This window comes from Neodiprion lecontei, chromosome 1, assembly GCF_021901455.1.
Source record: "Neodiprion lecontei isolate iyNeoLeco1 chromosome 1, iyNeoLeco1.1, whole genome shotgun sequence".
NCBI lineage: Eukaryota > Metazoa > Arthropoda > Insecta > Hymenoptera > Diprionidae > Neodiprion > Neodiprion lecontei.
Window position 1 is genome coordinate 19,430,578 of NC_060260.1, and position 20,736 is coordinate 19,451,313.

The window sequence follows — 20,736 nt, forward strand, 5'->3', positions numbered from 1 at the left end:
AGGGAGATAAAAATCCTCCCGGCGGCCGAGGGCACCGTTTCTCGAAGAGGAACCAGCCGCCAGCTCTATCGGATGCCGTAAGGATGGCGTGGAGGGCAGACCATAGCCTGCCATCTTCCGACTTACCGGCCTGGTGCCGGACCGACCCCAAACCACTACGTTCAGGTTGATAAAGCCATCGTTCCGAGGATCGACGCTGCCTTCCTATCGACAAAGACTAATTGTGTGAGTCGTGGTCCACGGTTTGGCCAACTGTCTGACTGCACGACCTCAGATACAGGCAGCTAGCTACTGTCTGTGCAAAAAGCCGGTGGAAGTGAACAATGAGGCGTCACTCTCCACTCGGTAACTTTGGCCGAGAGGCACCCTGTGTATGCCTCTGTCAAAGAAGTCCCCGATGATAGGCAGCCTGGACCGTAAACCGAAGCAGCTACAAAATCGTACGAGTTGGTGTCAACGACGAAATCGTGAGCAGCACATTACGCCACATCTAGCGGTAATTTTGGAAAACGTATGACCACGCCGTAACCGCAGTAGGGTAACCAATATTTGCCACAGGGGGATGGCCTATTTGCGGTGGGGGTCAACCAACCAATCAAAGAAGAAGAATCACCTCACGACAACCGCGAGATCGGCGAGCCGAACTACGACTAGGGATGGGCGATATCAGTAAAAAACATCAACATCGAACTATCGATATTTTTTCAATTTTCGCTATCGAACCATCGATATTCTTAGAAAAACATCGAAACATCGATTGTCGATATCGATATTGAAAATGAGCGCGAAAATTTAAAAAAATTATAATTATCTCTAAAATAAACATACAAAAATAATAATTCTAATTTTCAATTTATTTTTTATTCAAATAATTAAAAGCATTCATACTATAACATAAGTAATTTTATCATAGATGGAGTTAAAAACATTTTATTTATAAAACAACACAAATTTATAATTAAATTAACAATTATAATTTGATCTGTAATCACTTTAGTGATTAAACTATTTAGTGACTAAAATTTTTTTATATCTACTATCACAATAGAATTCTTAAGATAATGACTGATGATTAATTATATAATAGACAAATATATAATAATAAATTAATGATAATAATTCAGTACCTTAGTGTAGATCAATATCCCCAATCTTCTGAAGTTAAACTACTCAAAAAAAGTAACTTATCTAAATTCTTCCCAGTAAGACGATTTCGGTCATCAGTTTTTATATTTCCAGCTTCAGAGAAAAGTCGTTCACAAGGAACTGACGTTCCTACTACACAAAAATACTTCATCGCAATTTGGAAAAGACTTGGGAAGGAAGGTTTCAAAAGTTGCCAATATTTCAAAGGGTCTTCATTTCTTGGAATGACAGGCTGCGTAAGGTATTGTTTCAGCTCAAATGCCACACCATCCAGTGAATAAGTTACTGCACTTGTTTTGGCAACAAGCTGATCATGATGACGCCAAATATTATTTTTATTTAATTGGGCTTCAAAATTTACAGTAGATGAAACTGATATAGATGTAGAAGTCTGAGTGATACTAGAGTTCATTTGTTTACGAATGTGCTCAACCGCATCTGCGGCATGCATAGCTCTTTGAAAATGAAGTTTCCTGAAGCGAGGATCCAGAATAGTTGCAATTGCTAATGTTGGATACGACTCAATATCATAAAATTGATTATCTAGAGAATTTAGTAAATGGTTTTTGAATTGAACTCCATCCTCAGTTTTTGGTTTCGAGAGCATTATTTCATTTTTCATAACCGCAACAGCAGGAATTATAATACTGCAAGTTAAATAGGAATCCCCGCTCAATTCGGTTATGATTATCATGACAGGTTTTATTAAATTCACGATATCTTTCAAAATCACCAATTCTTCATGGCTTAACATCGGTGGTGGATTCGCACACTTCGAAGTCACTGGATAAACGTAATCTTCCAATAATAAAAACCTTTCCAGCATGTCATAGGTTGAAGTCCAGCGGGTGTCAACGCTTTGAATGAACTTAAGTATGGTTCCTTCCGATTTTCCGTCACGTTCTTGCAGTCTTCTTAGTTCATCCGCAGCCGGAACACTTTTTCTTGTCATCATGACAATTCTTTTAACTTTATCAATCACAAGTTGTATATGTGGCATTTTTGCAATAGCTTTCGGAACTATATGAGATGCTCGATGGGCAAAGCAGGGCAGCCTTTTATTGTTGTTCTTTTTACTTTGATCAATGTTTCCGTTGTTCAAATTATCTACGTCAGAATCAAACACATTATCAATAGCTTTTATCATGTTCGCAGCGCTATCACTTATAATAGCTGTCATTTTATCTTTAAGTAAACTAAAATTATTAAAAATTTCTAATAAACATGTTGATATATAAGTTGCATTATGCTCAGAATCTAATGGTTTAACACAAAGATGCGTGCTTAAAATTTTTAAGTTATCGGACGATAAATAATGGACAGTTGTTCCTAAATAACTTTTCTGAGACACATCCGTCCAGATATCACAAGTGATAGAATAAAACGCAGATTCATTTAAGTCCTGAATTATTTTAAGTTTCAAAACGTCATATTTATCATTAATTAACTTTGTTAAAGTTCTACGACTGGGTATAGAGTACTGAGGTCTAGCTGTCTTTACGAACTGCTTGAGACCTTTTTTTTCCACACTACGGAAAGGCATGTGATCAACTACTATCATATATAGTACAGAGTTTGTTAATTTTTCAGCTTCAAGACCACCTTCTGCATAATAAAATTATACAATCAGTATGAATAAACACTTGCAGTATATATAATAATAGTAATAATAATAGCAAAAATATAAATCTAACCTGCGTAAGAATTTGCTCGCTTAAATAAATCAAGAACGGGATTGCTCTGAAAAAAAGTTTTTAAATAAATGCTAAGTTATTTCGTCTTATTAATTAATTTAGAGTACAATATTTTATACAAACCTGCTGAACTTTTGTCGGAATTTTCGGTTTTTTACATTCAAGCCCCCTGGAATCATCAGAATGCTCTTCAATCACAACAGAAGGACGTTTTTTCGTATTTATTTGTAATTCTACTGGTATAAACATTTTGTGTTTAGAATTCAGATGAGCTCGAAGATTTCATGTATTTCCCGACGTTTTAATAACAGTTTGACAAAATTTACATCGTGCCGAAGTTGAGTCTATTGGCGTAAAATATTCCCAAAATTTACTTTTACTTTTAACACTGTAAAAAGCAAAAATATATTAGTATGTACATAATTATATTTTTTACTCTAAAATAGTAGATAAGAATGAAATTGATGTTGGATAAAATATAAATAAAAATATAACGTACTTGGATGTATTATCAGGATTACAATTCAACGAACCATTAACTAGGAAAGGATAATAAACAAAAAGACTTTTTAATTAACTCTTCATGATGAATTAAAATGCATAAAGATAGAGAAAAACATTTACCACTGTCATTAGAAATTGTTTTTTGGGAAACTGGTATAGAATTATTCAATAGTAGGGGCTTGCTGGATGGGTTATTAAGTTTGGGATGGACAGGCTGATTTAAATTGTCAGAAATTGACACTGTTTCATTACTTTTGTCGCCTTTGTCATTAGGATTCAATTCAGGACAATTGAGAAGAGTACTTAAAAAAGAAAATAGGAAAAATAATGATTAGTTACATCGGGTACATGAGTATGAAATGACGGAAAAATGTTTTTAAAGAGTATTGAAATTCACTTACTAATCTACATCGTCAATCGATTTCCAGATGTATTCGGGAAGATTATCTTTAACTAATGGTCTGCCTTTATTCAAGATTTCCATGATAAATTCGCACGCATATTTATCATTATCTGTAAATGTAAAAAATATTATTAAAAATCTATTATTAGTATAAATTATAACCACTGTATACGTACGTTTCAATCTTACATATTCTGATGTCTTGAGATCGGAAATCAACCACGATTCTGAATTTTGATCATTAATTTTAAACCACATATGAAATGATCTAGTATCTTCAGATTCTAGAAAAAAAAATAATACGACGTAAAAATTTTATAAAATTCGTATAAAAAATAAAGAAAATAAACACAAGATATTTTAGGTTATACAAAAGTACATACGTTGACAGTCGTCAGAGTCATCCATCTCCATCGTCTTAAAAAAATTAAAATTAACACTCGAGTGTTTACATTACACAGCTTGCTGTGAGTTTGTGAAAAAACCGTTAAGATTTAAAATTTTCATGCAATCAATCCTATTGGTTGATGTTTCAATTATTATTATGCGCTTCAGCAGCGACACCAACGAACTTAGCAGAATAATTAAAAATCCGCGGTTAAATTTAAATAGATATATGATAAATGATAAATTTATGTAGAAAAAAAATAAATACAAGTATTAATTAGTGGATAATTATTTTTATTATTATATCATTAAATTATTTTTAATTTATAGTAATAAATTATTTTTATAAGAGAACACAACTTTAATTAACTGGAGAGAAATCAATTGCGTCCAAACTTCTGTACAGCACTGTCCACGCTGGGTTTTGAACTGGATACTGGCCAGTAGCAATTAAGTTTTGGATAAAGTTGTAAGCTGCTTGCTCATTAGGTACATAAAAAAAAAAATATTTTAATAATTAATTATTAACATTACTATAAATTTAATTTTTATAGGTTATACGTACTTTTAATTCGTAAATAGGTGTGAAAATCTAAATTTTGAATCAAAAACAAAGGTTCTTGATCGATTTGGAAATATAAATTGTATCTTCTAGCCCCAGCATTATCTAAACAAACCCAAAGTACAAATAAGTTATTAATTAAACTACATCAATTTCAAAGTAAAAAAAAATGAAGGTTAGATTTAGTGATATCATAATTTATATTATAAAGAAAAATGTACTTACGAGGTACTTGAACGACGTTAATGTTATTAGCAGCCATGTCAATAATAATAATATATAAATTCACAAAATAATAAAAGAAATAAGTATTTAATTTATACTAATAAGATAGTTTAACAATGTGTTTGCCGCGTTTTTAGTTTGCTCGCATCGATAAAAATTATAATGATAATAAAAAAACGAAATTATAATTCACACTCTCAAGGAGTATACCCTCTGCAGGTAAATCACTCGACGATGTCGATAGTTCAAATTATTCCATCGACTATCGATATTTCGACCTAGAAAAAATATCGACTAAAAATATCGATGTTTCCCCCGAAAACAATCGATAGTTGAAACATCGATGCATATCGCCCATCCCTAACTACGACCTCCTTCTATTCTACGCTTGACCTGCTGAGCGACAGCTGTGTTTTCCATGTCCTCCCGAGTATTCTTTCATCTTAAGCCACCGATCCTTCTTCCTCTCATCTACCGTAATTTTATCTACCGTTTCGTCATACCCTCTATCGTTGCACTATCGTTAACTTCTTCCTGTAAATTCAAGTCCTTTCCTTCCTTTCTACTTTCGTTTGATTATTCTAAGTTTGATTTAAATTAGAGTCAGTTTGTGTGCCTGAAGTCACCAGCCAAGGTAAGGCTTCTGCCTCTGTATTATATCGTTACGAAGTTGCTCATAATTTCTATTCTTTCTTATGGTATTTATCGACTTTGTGTGAATCATGGTCCACGGCTGAAAGTTGCAGTAAGCCGCCGTGTGGCTGCATGATTTCAGTAATTTATTATTTTCGTATCTGAGCGACCTCGTAACTGCCGAATAATTATTTCTTCTGTATTTATGATTTTTCTGATTATTTGTGAATTACTATTAGCCTGCTTCTGTACTTTTTATCGTATTTGGAGCCCTATTGGCTTCATATTTCATGCCATACTCTTTTTGTAATAGTAGTGTGCTTCATATTTTATTTCTGTTATTACTTATTATATTTTTTATTTATTTTTGTGCCTATTGTATCATATATCGAGTTCCTTGGAGTACAACCGAGCGTAGAATCAGCCCCTAGATATTACCGCACTTTTTCTTTATTGCTATTAGCAATTTTATATTATTTTTGCCTGTTATTCTTTTCTCTGTATTTCGTTAAATTAAGTTCTGCGAATTATTCTTTTGTACTGCGGTGTATTTAGTGTATTTCTTTATTTTGTAAACTCTCCGAAATTCTCACTCTCATAATTTTGTATTTTGTATTCTGTCAAAAGTTATGTTTAGGAATTCATTATTTAATTCCTCAAGTCCGTAATAATTATAAATTATCGAATCTACCGTTTATGAATAGTTATACCGAAAGCTATCTAGTCGATCGTTTGCCGACTATGTAAACTGTTAATGAATGTCAATCTCTCGTACTGGTTATAATTTATGGTAAATTCGTCGTATTATCTACCGAACTATCGTTACGTTGTTTCCTACCGATCGCAGTAAAGTTCTCTCGTTTCTGATTGACAGAATAATAATTTTCGTCGCGTCATTTGCAATTTGGGTAAGATCACGTCGCCCAGTGACGTGTAGTTTTAAGTAAATTCTTGCATTATATCACATCTCCCGACGTACGTTCATTTTTCTCTGTTAACTACCGTCTCTTGTTTTAAAGCTACCGTTTACTGCTATTCTACCGAAATTATTGTGAACAACGATTGTTTATTTTATTAACTACCGCTGTCGATACCATTTTATTTGCCTGTCTCAACCATGTAAACTTCTCGACAATATATGATCGATTGACCTGTTCATTTTCTTTTTGACTTGAGTTTATTCTTTATTTTGTTATTTTCTTTAATTCTGGAATTACTGTTAGCTGCCTTGAATACCGCCACTCTACCGGGATGTACGCGTACGTACCTGAGCCTAGCCAGCCATACAACGGGTTCTCTATTTATCTCTTTTGTACGGTTTTGTGTTATTTTTATTGATTTGTATTATTGTTTGAAAATCGACGCTAACGCGTCTGGCGCCCAACGTAATTGATTTTGTTATAGTTTGATATTGTGAATAAGTAGAGAATCGCGCCAAAGTGTCAACGGTAAGTCCTCATCCGAAGGTAACAGAATTTAGCGTTACAGTATATACCTATACATGTATAATGAATTGTTAAATGACTATTAGTTTAAACAATTTGTTAATAACTTTTGGGCAGTATTATTATTCATGATTGTTATTCATAGCATGCCGAATGTTGTTGAATTTTTACAGATTTTTATTAAATAACAAAGTACGAAAAGTCTGATCGTATACAATTTTTGGCTGGGACGTTGCGTCTTCTGAGGTTGTAATAAACTGTTTTTTTTCTTTTCTTTATTAGATCCAATAAAAAACACTCAACAATATAATAATACTAAAATTATTAATACCAACAAAAAAATAGCCGTAATACCCACTTTCCCTTGATTTTGCGTGAACTTCAAAAAATGGTAAACCTCAAAATCAGTGACCAAAATATCTGCCAACTTTTTTTTTATATTCGGGTAGTCCTATCGAATCGAATGGATGCAACTAGAACGACGAACAAATGATTTAGTAGAGCTTTTTTTTACATTTTTACAACTACGTCCCGTGATAACGCAGGGTCCTGCATGTCTGCCTCTGGATTTTCAACGTTTTGAGGATGATTCTGACCATCAGTTCAAGAGGCAGACACGAACACATGATTTAGTACCCTTTGTTTTTACATGTTTCATATCGATATGAAAAACGAACAAATCATTTACCAAAATGGAAGCCAGCTCCCTAACTATTGGAGAATTTCAAAATCGATATGTTGGAGTGCAAGCCGGCATAAGGTTTCACTATTCTCCGCTTCTTCATCTCTATGACAACTATTTCTTTCGGATATTTCTTCAACAATCCCACACAGTAATGAGACATCCATTGAACGTCGCAGGGAGCTCACATTACGATTGTGACGTCCCGGGATTGGTCCCAGAAAAGACGCGGGAACGTCTCTAGAACCTGCTATGTCCCGATTTCGGAACTCTCTCGAACGTCACTCGAACGTCTCACGGCACGCTCAACGGAGGTTCTAGAGACTTCGGGACGACGCGACGTTCCAATTTTCAATCTACAGTAATGATATTTTATATTATACATTTAAAGGATAGTTTATAGAACCTGAGTGCAATAAATTTGCTTCTAAAGGATAGATTTTTCTTTAGAAAGTCGGTATATTTTTTTTAATATTACCAACTTGGTAGACACAAGTAGTTTTTTTTTTTAAGTGCAGTTAATTCTCTCCGATTCTGAACTATCTATATAATTATTGACAATCGACAGAGTTGAATGGGAATGAAAAGACAAATATCGTGTAACTACTTCGATTATAATATATATTTCGACTAGGGGCTTCGCCCCTGCGCGCTTCGCGCGCCAATCCCACCTCGGCGCTACGCGCCTCACTATTTCCTTATACACTATCTGTTAGACAGGTGAATTTATTTGTGCTGATTTGATGACAGGTCCGCAACTGTTGATCGGTTGTTTCCGATCAACCCGACATTGCTATTGGCTCCCTATAAAGGTCTACTCAGATTGTTTTCGTAAACGAATCCACTCACATGTACAAAATCTCCGACGCCATGCATCCCCAATTGCATTTGGCGACTTATTTTGCTATAGTTATTATTTTCCCTATAGTAGAAGAAATTCATAGCTTTGCTATAAGTAGAATTTCTATGGCTTCAGACAAATTAAAAACTCGTTATGATATTCGAGTCAGGGATACAAAATTTAATCCCGGAGATTCTGTCTGGCTCTTTCAACCTCGAAGACAGAAAGGACGATGTCCGAAACTACAAAGAAACTGGGAAGGCCCTTACTTAGTGGTTAACCGAATCAAGGATTTACGGGATATAACTCTCGTCGAGTTCTGTTTCTACTTGTGTGAGTACTTCTACTGACATGTTTGCCATTATGATTTATTTGAAACGATACTCAGTCTCACCTCTGCTTGTCGATCTTGAGTGCCGTATACACAATACGCCAGCGCGCGAAAAAGACAATTCCCGTCGGGAATCATCTTGATAATTCTCGTTTGCATGTTTATTTTTTGCGTGTCAGAAACAGATACCTATAAAAATATTTGTCAAAGACTGTCATAAACAGCCGATGACAGCTGTCAAAGGAAGTTTTGTTTGCTAGATGCTTTTTGCAGAGGTGAGTAGGGAGATCTCCAACGCTCGGTTTTTCGTGATACCAGCTAGATTGGAGCGTCGACGTGACACCTAGGCGGCCATACACCGAAGGTGGCCCACAATCGTGTATATATAGATATACTCGGTCGCTCGAGCAAGTGGTTGCCAATCGCATCCTTGTCCTCGCTCGCACAGATGTTTCCAGGAATGCAAGAATTGGGATTTTTCTTGTTTCAATTATGAATGTCAGTGAATAAAAGTATCTCCAGATTTGATAAATTTTGGATTCAATTAGCGGACGCTGAACCAAAATAATTAACCATTCCCAGCCCGAATACTTATTTTTTTTTTTAATAAATATTATTTTTTTATTGATATGAAAATATGTGACGCCTGGTGTTCTCGAATATTTGTACACGCAGTCTATGTAAAAATATACGAAGCCAGTTCGATAACATTTATGCAAAATGTGCAATGGGCAAGTGGTTGGGGGAAATTATTTTTGTTTCGAACTGAATCTTCCAAAGAATCATCAGCGAATTCCGAGCAAGCCCCGTAAACATATCAAGCAAACGCGCGTACACGGACGTAGCTGTAGCGCAGCTGAGTGGATACCATATGCGGATGGAGTATCGCGGGACACGGGTTCGATCCCGGCTTGCTTTTTATTTTTTTATTTTGTTTTTTATTTATTTATTTTTTTCTTTTAGAAGAGAACAAATAATTGAAACAATAAAATACCGAGAGTGAATCGATTTGTTCCCCGTTTTTGGCGCCTCTTTTTTTTACTTAATCCCCGCCCCTTTTTTATTACGGGCAACTCAGAAGAGAGAAAATAAATGAAAGTGAGAGTGGACCGACTTTTTTTTTCCTTACATTTTTTTTTATTTCATATTCTTACTTAATCCCGCTTTCTTTTTTGTGTTTTTGATAACCGAGAAGAGAAAAAATGAATGAAAAAAAAACAATTCTGAAAAAATTTCAGCTATCTCTCTCGTAATCATGCGTCGGCTGATCAATCCTCGCGTGCTCTTAGAAGTGAATATATATATATATATATATACGGTTTATTGTTTTTGCAGTATACTTCGACTTCACCGGTCGACTCTCGATTCAAATATTTATGAGAAATTTTGCATGTATATCTCGAAATATATCCCGAAATGACGAAGTTTACAATGTATTACCATAAAAGTTTGAATCAAATATCGAGGACCCTGACTTGTGTCTGGAATCAGTAGAATCACCCACGTATCATTAATTGTCATTGCAGTTGATTTCTACTTTTCCTAAATATCATTGAATACCCTGAAAATGTTCTGAAAATATCCTTGATTTTTTTATGGATTCTTTAGTAGGCACCACGAATAAAATGCGTATGCTCTATACGAAAGGGTGACCAATGTAAAGAATGTCGCACGAAAGCTGGTTGTGTTGGGATAATGGTCAACATGGAGTCGAATGCACCATGTCCACTCCTTGTGCTGTCATTTCAAACAGAACAATCACTAGGAAGACGTGCACTTGGCCAAACAATCAACGAACGTACGTCAGAAAATAGAATAAATGTTGTCATTACCCAATATTATTATTATTCTTATTACTATCAGGAATATCATCATTATTATTATTAGTCTTTTTTGTATGGTTTTTATTTTTACCGCATCAATTTTTGTTACATACGATTGAGTATCGTGTTCACCACTACTGCTAACGCTCGTTCCTCCGTCGTCCGCGGGTCCGAAGACGTCTGCTTCGACGGACCGTCGGTGCGAGTCTTTCGGAACCGCGGATTCCGAGACACTCGCTTGTCCCGCTGGTTCCGAGACACTCGCTTGTCCCGCTGGTTCGAGGTGGATTTGGCCACCTTGTGTAGTTGCGGAGTATCTGACGCAGATGCGGACGTTTTTTCTTTTTGTTTCCTGGCCTTTTTTTTGTCCCACCATCGCCAATTTTTTTTTTTCTTCTTATTCTCGTTCGGGGTAGCTGTAAAAGCAGAACAACACAACTGAGAATAACCTATTGCAGTCCACTACAATCATCTACGCTGGTCCGCGTGGAAAATTAAAAAAAAAACCATACAAGGTCGTATATGACTTCACCCGATTTCTTTTTGACTTTCTTTGAAGTATTTGTAAAAAAAAAAATTGAAAGTAAAAGTTGTAGTTTTCGATCTTCTTTTTAATAACATTGGCATCATAATTTTGACGGCCCTGTAAACTCTATTTTCCATGAAACAATTTTTTTTAAATTGTTTTCTCCAGACAGACCACTTTTCCGTAAGATTTCATAAAAAATCACCAGATCGGGCCCGCCTAGAGTTCTGGACTTATAAAGTAAATTCTAAATCAAATCAGGCGACTGTACAATGTTTTTTTTAGACTCCACAACCCTACACGACTGCATTCTGACGATTCTTTTACTGAATCTACACATTTGGCCGAAGATTTACTAAAGTTGGTAACAAAATAAGTGTATTCTTTGTATTAAAAAAACAATCTAAATATGCAAATTGCATAAAGTATCCATCCGCGAGCAGGGCTTGCTATACCTCTTACTCTTTCGCAATACCGAATGGAAAACTTACAACCTTCTCCAGCATTGTCTGTGTAAGCTATGTGTAAGGCTCCACTGTATGTTGGAATGCCGATATTGAAATGGTGAATAAAAAAGCGCACCGCATGCATCACACAAGTACTTACGATTCGGAGTTTTTGGGACCTCCGCGCTGTCCGAGGCAACACCAGGTTGAGGCGTTGTACTTTCATCCATCCTGCAATGAATAAAATATTCTTTGTACAGATGGGGTGTAGGGAATAAGACCGGAATAAGTCGGGATGCGAACATGTCGGGTCAATTGTTATTGAGGAAGGGGGACTCTGCGTAGAGGCCTTAACATTTTTTTATTTATGGAAACAAAAGTCGTATCTACAATCCGAAACGATAGATTGTTCGAAATGCTTCAATCGGCGTGTTAGAAAAATTGAAATTGGTATGTAACAAATTGTCGGAAGCGTTGTTTAGGAAATATTTTTTTTTGTTTAAAAAAAATGCATCTCCTACAATTTATTAGATTCCGATGTGAATATTTGATGACATGATTGTTGAACGGTTACCAACAAACGCTGATTTGGGATTTCCAAAGCGATTTGTGCGCGTACTCACATTTCGTCCTGGTTGACGATCCGGTTTAACGCCTCCATCTCAGTCGCCAAATTGTCAACAGGATTCGTCTGTACATAAGACAAGGAATATGAGATAATTCTGTTTGCAGCATTCAGTTTATTACGACTGCCATTGTTTCGTCCTATGAACGATTAAAATGCTAATCGACAACGCATACTGGAATGTTGATACAGGATATTCTTTCTCAACTCTTACGATTTTGCGTACGCGGGTTAGCGATTTTACCGTTCGTCTGAAAATTACTTTTGTTTTACTATGTACACAAGGGTGGTCGTTAGATGGCTTTTTTTGGAATTTCAATGTTGGATGGTCGTAGATCAGCTTGAAATATATTTTTTTTAAATCTCTAATTTTTAAAAATTTTTATTCTGAGCCCTTAGTGACCCTGCTGGCCCGTAATTTTCTTCGCTCAAAATAAAAATCTGAAAGAGATTAAAAATTTTTTTTTTATATATTTAAAGCCGATCTACGACAATCTAACATTGAAATTGCAAAAAAGCAATTTAACGACCAATCTAATATCTATGGGGCATTCCACATCAAATTGCAACCAATGTACCTCACCTCCTCTCATTTTGATAATTTGTTAGTAGAATCTTGCAACCGACCCACAAGGGTCTCGGAATTTTTTTCAGATTTTTTTAGCCACTGGTGAAATTTAAAAAAAAACGGAAAACCAATTTCGAGAATGACATTTTTAAAAATCTGAACAAATTCACACTGATTTTATGATTTAAAATACGATCCCATTATCGTGTCGTGCTTACAAATCATATTTTTAATTATAAAATCAGTGTGAATTTTTTCAGAATTTTAAAAGAAGCGTTTTCGGAATTGGTTTTTCAGTTTTTTTCTATTTCAGTGGTGGCTAAAGAAATCTGCAAAAAATTCCGACACTGTTTTAAGTCGGTTGAAATCGTGGTTGCAACATCATACAATGATCAAAATCGAAGAGGGTGAGGTACATGGGTTGTAAATTTGACGTGAAATGCCCCATATACAATATATATCTATTAGTCACGAGGCAATTTTCATTTTGTGAAACGTATATAATTTTTGAACTACTGGTAAATTCGAAAAATTAACGACGGAGCCAGGAATCGAACCTGGTATCTAGCGATGCTTTACCGGAGCCTTACTCCACTAGACCACCTAGCCGCCCTTACAAGTTGTGCTCGAAGAGGAAGAACACTTTATATATTCACACAATATATATCTATTAGGATGGTCGTTAAACGGATTTTTTACGTTAATGGCTTCGAATATAAAAAACCATCTCTAATTTTTTCAGATTTTCATTTCGAGCTTTTAGTGGCCTTATTGGTCAGTGATTTTCTTTTTAATCAGAAAAAAAGGGAATTTTATGATTTCCGGAATCTTGCCTATTGACAGTGGTCTCAGATAGGAAATATCTTCAGGATTACGGAAAAAATTATTTAAAAAATCCCACCTGTGCGCAAAATTGTCAAGAATCGATTTGAATACCAAAAAATTAAGGATATTTGGAAATTGAGGAAAATGTTTTCCCAAAAGAAAAAAAAGAAAAAATAATCGAAAATGTGTACTATATTCTTGGGCATTGGAAGGGAATTCCCCACACATCTTCTTCCTATACAATCAAAAATAAAAACCTTTGCCAATTCAAGGAAAATTAAATAAAGTATAAAATGCAACTACAGTTTTGACAGTAATGGAAAATAGAGATTACTAAAAACACATGTATTGTTTTTTAATAATAATTTTCTGTATCTCTTGTCGTTTACGAGATAAATGCGAAAAAACGCGAATTTCATAGAAAAATCAGGTTTAGTGGCCCGTACTACCTCGCCGGTGTGAGTTGCGACTTTTCCGCAATGGGCACTTTTGTAGAGCGTTTAACTCTGAGAAATACTTGTCTATGGTCAAAGCAATGCCATGAAATGCCGCTGAGCTATAGAAATTTAAAGATAAAAAATCCGAGTTTCCGTGTATTTTCAATGGGAAATCTTTACACGCCTTGGTCTAGGACTTAATATTAATATTAAGGGCTCAAACTTTCAGGGAATTTTTTTTTTTGTCTTTCCAAAAAAATTTCCTGATGGGACCGAAAAAAAAAATAGTCGAAAAAAAAGCACCCTAATATACCCCCCTTTGGTCGTTTACCGACCGAAAACGTTGGATCCAAAAATTGAAAGCTCATTGATTTTTTTTTTATCACAATCGACTCGGTTTATTGTTTTTTGCATTATACTTCGACTTCGCCGGTCGACTCTCGATTCAATTATTTATGAGAAAATTTGCATGTATATCTCGAAATATATCCCGAAACGACGAAGTTTACAATGTATTACATTGTATGCGATCACGGCTTCCCCCAAATCTAGCTAGCAATTTTTCGATCGTCAGTCGCAACTCGTGTTACGAATGCTCAACATCGTAATCTCGTAATAAGGGAGTGACTTCTGTATGTGCTTTGCTGCGTCGAAAAACATACAAAAATGGATAAAAACAAACCGCAACGTGCGCGCGATCTCTGCGCTTACCGTGGTTGTAAGAATTCTAAATTTACGGGAACAAAACTATACAGATTTCCTGTGGCAGGAGATTGCCGCCTTGATGCGTGGGTAAAAAATACCGGTAAGTGTTGCATTGTAATTATTCGCATTTTTTCTCGAAATGGAAAAGTGCGAGAATCTCGAAGAACAGTGAAATCCAAAATAACTAACGCTATGCGAAAAAGGATGTACTGAAGAATGCTTGGTATATTTATTTCTTAATTTTTTTAAAAATTTTTTTTTTATTTTTTTTCGATTCTATCAAGCATACAAATTTTTTTTTTTTAAATTTCATTTCCTAAATGAAAAATGAGTGCTTTCATGCATCATGAGAAACGTCTGCCCTGTGGCAGACGTCTGCCGAGAAACGTATGCCGTGTTTCTTGATAATGCAAAAAACTTGTAAAAAAATTGTGGTGGGAAAAAATTGTTGAACAAATTTCCGTTCATGTTCCTTTCTTATATTATAGAATGAATTTGTTCTTTTCTCTGAACATGTATGAAATTGTTCAGAATTTTCACTCTATTTTAAATTCAATTTTTATAATTTTGGTAAAATCGTGAAGGGTGAATTTTTGATACATGTTAGGAGAAATATTCCGTGTTGCATCTAAGAAGTATGCCGGGTATTAAACGATCAGAAATTAAACCTATATGAATTCTCGAAAACAGAAATTTTCGCAAAGAGACAATTAAAAAAAAAATCATTGCACTTGCTTGCAAATATATTTACATTAATTTCATAGTAGAAGAAATAAAGTTTTCTGAAGGTTTTCTGAACAACATTTTTTTAAACGATTGATTTCAAACTTTTTCACTTTACGATGACAACAAAAAATGTTCTTCGCATCTGCAGAATGTTTTTTTTTTTACTGATTTTTACCTTATCTCAAAGTACTCAAAATTATCACCAAAACTCACTTTTGGTAGGAAAAAAAAATTCTTCTATCGAGTTTCAAAGTCAATATATTCACACGGCGCGGTTTGGCGCAGATGAGTCACTTGTTAATGCAGGTACATTTCTTCCGGAATCGCAGGCAATAAGTACTTGCTGACTTTATCACCGGAAACATTACGGACGTGGGGGTTATGCCTGGAGCATTTCAGTCCGATGTATTTCATTGGCAACAGACTTTCGCAACATGCGATTCCTCTTATGTTTCTCGAGAGTGTTGACGATTCGAAGGCCCACCCGGATGTCCGAACTTCATCCACATATGTGGAAGGTCCAGTGGATGATTGCGCAGTCCGTACAATGGTAAGTGATGCAATTTCTCTCGCAACGCCGCACCCGGTCGAGTTCGAGTCGTTGATTCTCAACGATTCTGCCGATGAACCGGTGCCGTTCATTTCCGCGTTTGCGGCTAACCACTCTGTCATAACGGCGGGTACCGTTTCCTCGGGTTTGACGGAAACGGTGCTTGTTATGCCTTGTGAATCTGTAGAGGTACAAAGCACAGGTGAGTCCGCCTTTGATACGGTTCACTCGTCGGCATCGGCGTGTGTGCCTACGGGCGTAGGTGAAGAAGATTTGCACGTTTCGGAGCATGCGCGTAAGTATAGGAAGACAGTGGTGAGCTTTGCTGATTCGGATGACGAAAATTGCACGTGGATGAGCGTAGAACCGCAACCCGATGATAGTAACCCTGCATGTCAGACGCCTGAGGGACACATGTCATGTGTGGGTGATCTGTCACTTCATGCAAAAGTGTTGCGTCATCTGCGTAAACAAAATGCCGCTTTGATACGGGAAAATGCATCGAAGACGAAAACGATTCGTCAACTCCGTCAGAAGCTGAAACGAGCTTTGAGGACAGGTGCACGTGTGGAGAGAAAAAAATTGTCCCTCGATAGTTTTCTTGATCAGTAGAAGAGTTTGCGGCCGCCAGCAAGAACGATGATGAAGCTCCAATTGCACCGGAAAAATGCTCCTTATTCGGAGGAAGAAAAAGATCTTGCAAAGCAGCTTTTTTACTACTCAGCGTCTGCGTATACGCGTTTGAGAGATGCAGGATGCATGTTTCCGGCGGAAAGTACCGTGCGCAATTGGATCTCGGAGGTTGACATAAAACCCGGCTTCTGCAATTTCATATTCCAGAAGTTGAAAGTCAAAATTGAAGAGTTGCCTATCGAAAATAGGGTATGCGCTCTAAAATGGGACGAGATGACAATCAAACAATTTGAAGAATATTCGGAGAAATTCGATTGCATCGAAGGTCTGGTTGATCTCGGCCCACTCGGTCGAAGGGATGAACGCGCGCGCTACGTCTTCGTTTTTTGCCTCGACAGTTTGAACGCAAATCAATCATGGCGGCAACAACTCGCGTATTTTCTTCCCGGGACTGGCATGAAGGCCAAGGAGATTCATACCTTGGTCGATGAATGCCTCCGTCGATTGCATGAAGCTGGAGCCGTAGTTCACCTCGTGACATGTGATCAGGGTCCCTCGAACCAAAAATTGTTCAATTCTTGTTTAAAAGTGTCAGAGGAGAGTCCGTGCTTTATGAGCGGTGGCCGAAATTACTTTGCTTCATTCGACTTTCCTCATTTGATAAAACGTCTTTTGAGCACGTTGCGAACATACAAAATACTGTACTGGAGGGGTCAGATTATCGCTTCGTACGAAGATTTTGTAAAAACTTGGAGATACGATAACTGCAGTACTACCTCGAATCTACTCTCTCACATCTCCGAGGCGCACTTGTTTCCATCGTCCTTTCAGGCGATGAACGTTAAGCGTGCTTTTCAAATTTTGAGCCGCCGTTTTGCAGCGGCAATAACAACTGCAAGCAAGGATCCGCACGGGCTCAACACGGAAACGTGGCAGGCTAGCGCAGCTTTTGCTGAGCGGATGAATAAAGTCATCGATTCGTAAGAGCTATTCTAGTTACGTATACGACGATAAAAGAGAAGTATCCCGGATTCGAGTTGGCAGCCGGACTGTGCAACCAAGATTCCGTCGAACACCTCTTCTCGAAATTTCGCCAGCGAGGTGGTCACAACCCAAATCCCACGGCTCGGATGGTTCGCTTGTCTCTGAGACACATCCTTTCTACCGAATACATCGGCAGCGGCAGCAGAGGAAATGTACAATGTCCTGACGTCGTTGCTTTCAGTGCCGGCGTTAGAGGGACTGACAGCCTGGGCAAGAATATTTTGGCGCCCACTTAAGGAAATCAAAATCGAAAGTTAATTTTTTTCTGAACCAATGTGAACGTGTATTAAGAATTCTATCTTTCCTTTAGCGTGACCCAGAGCTAACGACGTGGACGTAGAAAGTTATGTAGCTCCTCTTTTTTATTTTTTTTTTATTTTTGTTTTTTATTTTTATATTTGTTATTGTTTTTTTTGTTTTTTTTTCATTTTTTTTGTTGATTTTCTTTTTTTGTTATCCAAAATTTGTTTTTGCATGAATTTAATGCACATTTTATATTTTAATTACTCTTCATTTTGATTTAATACTTTGTTAATTTTTGAATAACTTTCTTCCTTTTTTTTGTGCTGTTCTTTAGTAAAATTTTACTTTTCGGGCCTTTTTGTCAGCAAATACACGAATTAAACTAGAAAAATCCAATTGTTCAGCGATTTCATTTTCAATCGACAGAGTAGCCAGGTTAGAGAGTCTCGATTGAGAGGTTGTTGATCGGAGATACGTTTTTATTAATTTTAGTTTAGAAAAACTGCGTTCTCCACTTGCAACTGTAACCGGAATCGTTGCAAAAATCCGGAATGCAATCCATACATTTGGATAAAGTTCTTGAATATTCCGCTGTCGTATAAAGTTGAGAACATTTATACACGAAATATTCTCATCTGGGAGAAAAGGTTGCAAACTTATGAGCTCGTCACAAAGTGCGCCTCCGTCGATATCGGAATTAGAACCAACACTGAGTTTTTGCTGAAGATTGGCACATAATACTGCGAGTTGATTTTTTTCTGGAATTATTTTAATATCGTGTAAAAATGACCACGTTTGCGAATAGTCTTTCAATTGCTGAAATCTTTCTTTTAATGACATTAAACCGATGTCCAGCAACTTGTTGAAGAATTCCACTTCGAATTTTTTCTCTGGAGATTCAATCGGCTCATCCGTAGCCATTTCGCCATCCTGACGTCTTATACGTCGTAAACGTTTCGCAGGTGCAAACTCTGGTTTGGTTTGAAGCGCTTTTGCGAGATCGCTTGCAGTGCATAAAGCTTTTTTGAATCCGGTTTTTCGGTATTCTTCGAAGAAATTACAACAATTACCGAGCATTTCTGCAGATTTACCGAGATCGATATCTTTGGACTGCAGTGGTTTGCTAACAACGTTTATTTGAAACAGAATTTCATAACAAACCACCAAAGACACAATGAAACTGAAATCTTTCAGTTGCTCTGCTAATGTGCTTGCCTCATGTGAGGTGGTGTGATCGGTTTTTTCTGTTAAGTTAGCCAATGTCACTAAAGCATCATGAATTTCGCAAATTTGATAACGAACAGATTTTACGCTATTTATTTTGGCTTCCCAACGCGTATCGCTTAGCTTTTTCAAACTGTAGAGCTCCACGTGATCACTAAGTATTTTCCACCGATTCACTGAAGCAGAAAATAGCGTAAATAATCTTTGTAAAAGCCCGAACAACCTTACAGACTTGACTGACGATTTAGCAGCATCACACAGTACAAGATTGTAACTGTGGCAGCCACATGGCACATAAAAAGCCAAGGGATTTAAATCCAAAATTCTTTTTTGCACCGCAAGATTTTTTCCCTTCATATTCGCTCCATTGTCGTACCCCTGACCTCTACAATTCGCTATTTCAAGTCCGTGTTTGTTGAGAATACTTACAATGACTTCGGTAAGTCCTGCACCTGTTGAATCATTTGCCGGGATGAACTCTATAAAATGCTCTTTGATAGCGACATTGGCATCTGTCAAATCTGCAAATCGAATTGTCAGGGACAATTGTTCGACGTGACTTATGTCGGGAGTACAGTCCGCTATAATTGAATAATATTTAGCGTTTTTGACTCGCGAAATAATCTCAGACGTAACTTTTTCGCCCATCAGATCAATCAACTCGTTCTGGATATCCTTACCACAATAGTGATCAGAAATGCCGCCTGTTGTTGCCAGCTTCAAATGCTCCTCCATAACCGGATCGAATTTACCCAACAATTGTACCAATCCCAAGAATTTGCCATTGTTTGGTGTGTACAGTTTGTCTGAGCTACCTCTGAAGGCCATGTTATTTTCGGCCAGATAAAGAACAATGTTCATTAAACGAGTCAAAACATTATTCCATCGCAAAGTTTCACGACTAATCAATTTTTGTTCTTCGCAATCAATTGTGTTTCCTCTTTTCAACCTGATTTCTCTCTCAAACCACTGATGGTAGTACTTTTTATGCAACGCGCTATTTTCGTGCATTTTTAGTATTTCAGACAAATGTTTCCAGTTATCAAATCCTTCGGATGTTAAATTCGATGTCAATTCACTGTTGAAAAGTCGACAGCAAAAACAGAAAACTCGATTTTTCGAAGGTGAATACACCAGCCAACGACGCAAAATTGTCTCATTATTTGGGAGTTTTCTGAAATACTGAGAACTTGTAAAATGACGACCGGATTCATCTTTCGGAAAGTTGGATCGCTGAACCTGCGTCGGACCGACAGTTATCAAATGGTCAACCATTTTATCATTCCGATTATCCGGCCAGTTCCCTACATCGGATAAATCCACTATTTGTGAATTTGTGTTTTCTAAATCATTTATAAATGACCGACAATCAGAATTCACGTCGCAAGTACCGTGATTATCGTGAGAGAGCTCGGATTCATTAGTTGTCTTATTTTCACCGTACTTGTCTTCGTTTTGGTTTTCGTTCGTTCCGAAAGATGTGGAAGGGTAAGATTTTTCTGCGACGG

The 20,736-nt window shown here is 36.6% G+C and overlaps 3 protein-coding genes across 3 annotated transcripts; all 3 read right to left on the reverse strand.

The window, feature by feature from the left end:
• Positions 1-1,138: 1,138 nt before the first annotated feature.
• Positions 1,139-4,161, reverse strand: LOC124296591 (zinc finger BED domain-containing protein 4-like). The gene is made up of 7 exons (XM_046746625.1): positions 4,131-4,161; positions 3,746-3,857; positions 3,465-3,646; positions 2,964-3,073; positions 2,841-2,886; positions 2,595-2,751; positions 1,139-2,342 (listed from the first exon to the last, which is right to left on the reverse strand). The coding sequence occupies exons 1-7, from the start codon at positions 4,159-4,161 to the stop codon at positions 1,139-1,141; spliced, it is 1,842 nt and encodes a 613-aa protein (XP_046602581.1).
• A 6,598-nt stretch (positions 4,162-10,759) lies between these two features.
• Positions 10,760-12,591, reverse strand: LOC124295424. Its single transcript, XM_046745409.1, has 3 exons — positions 12,272-12,591; positions 11,809-11,879; positions 10,760-11,092 (listed from the first exon to the last, which is right to left on the reverse strand). The coding sequence occupies exons 1-3, from the start codon at positions 12,307-12,309 to the stop codon at positions 10,782-10,784; spliced, it is 420 nt and encodes a 139-aa protein (XP_046601365.1). The 5' UTR covers positions 12,310-12,591; the 3' UTR covers positions 10,760-10,781.
• A 5,705-nt stretch (positions 12,592-18,296) lies between these two features.
• Positions 18,297-20,301, reverse strand: LOC124295433. The gene is made up of 2 exons (XM_046745425.1): positions 19,909-20,301; positions 18,297-19,404 (listed from the first exon to the last, which is right to left on the reverse strand). The coding sequence occupies exons 1-2, from the start codon at positions 20,237-20,239 to the stop codon at positions 18,335-18,337; spliced, it is 1,401 nt and encodes a 466-aa protein (XP_046601381.1). The 5' UTR covers positions 20,240-20,301; the 3' UTR covers positions 18,297-18,334.
• Positions 20,302-20,736: the final 435 nt, after the last annotated feature.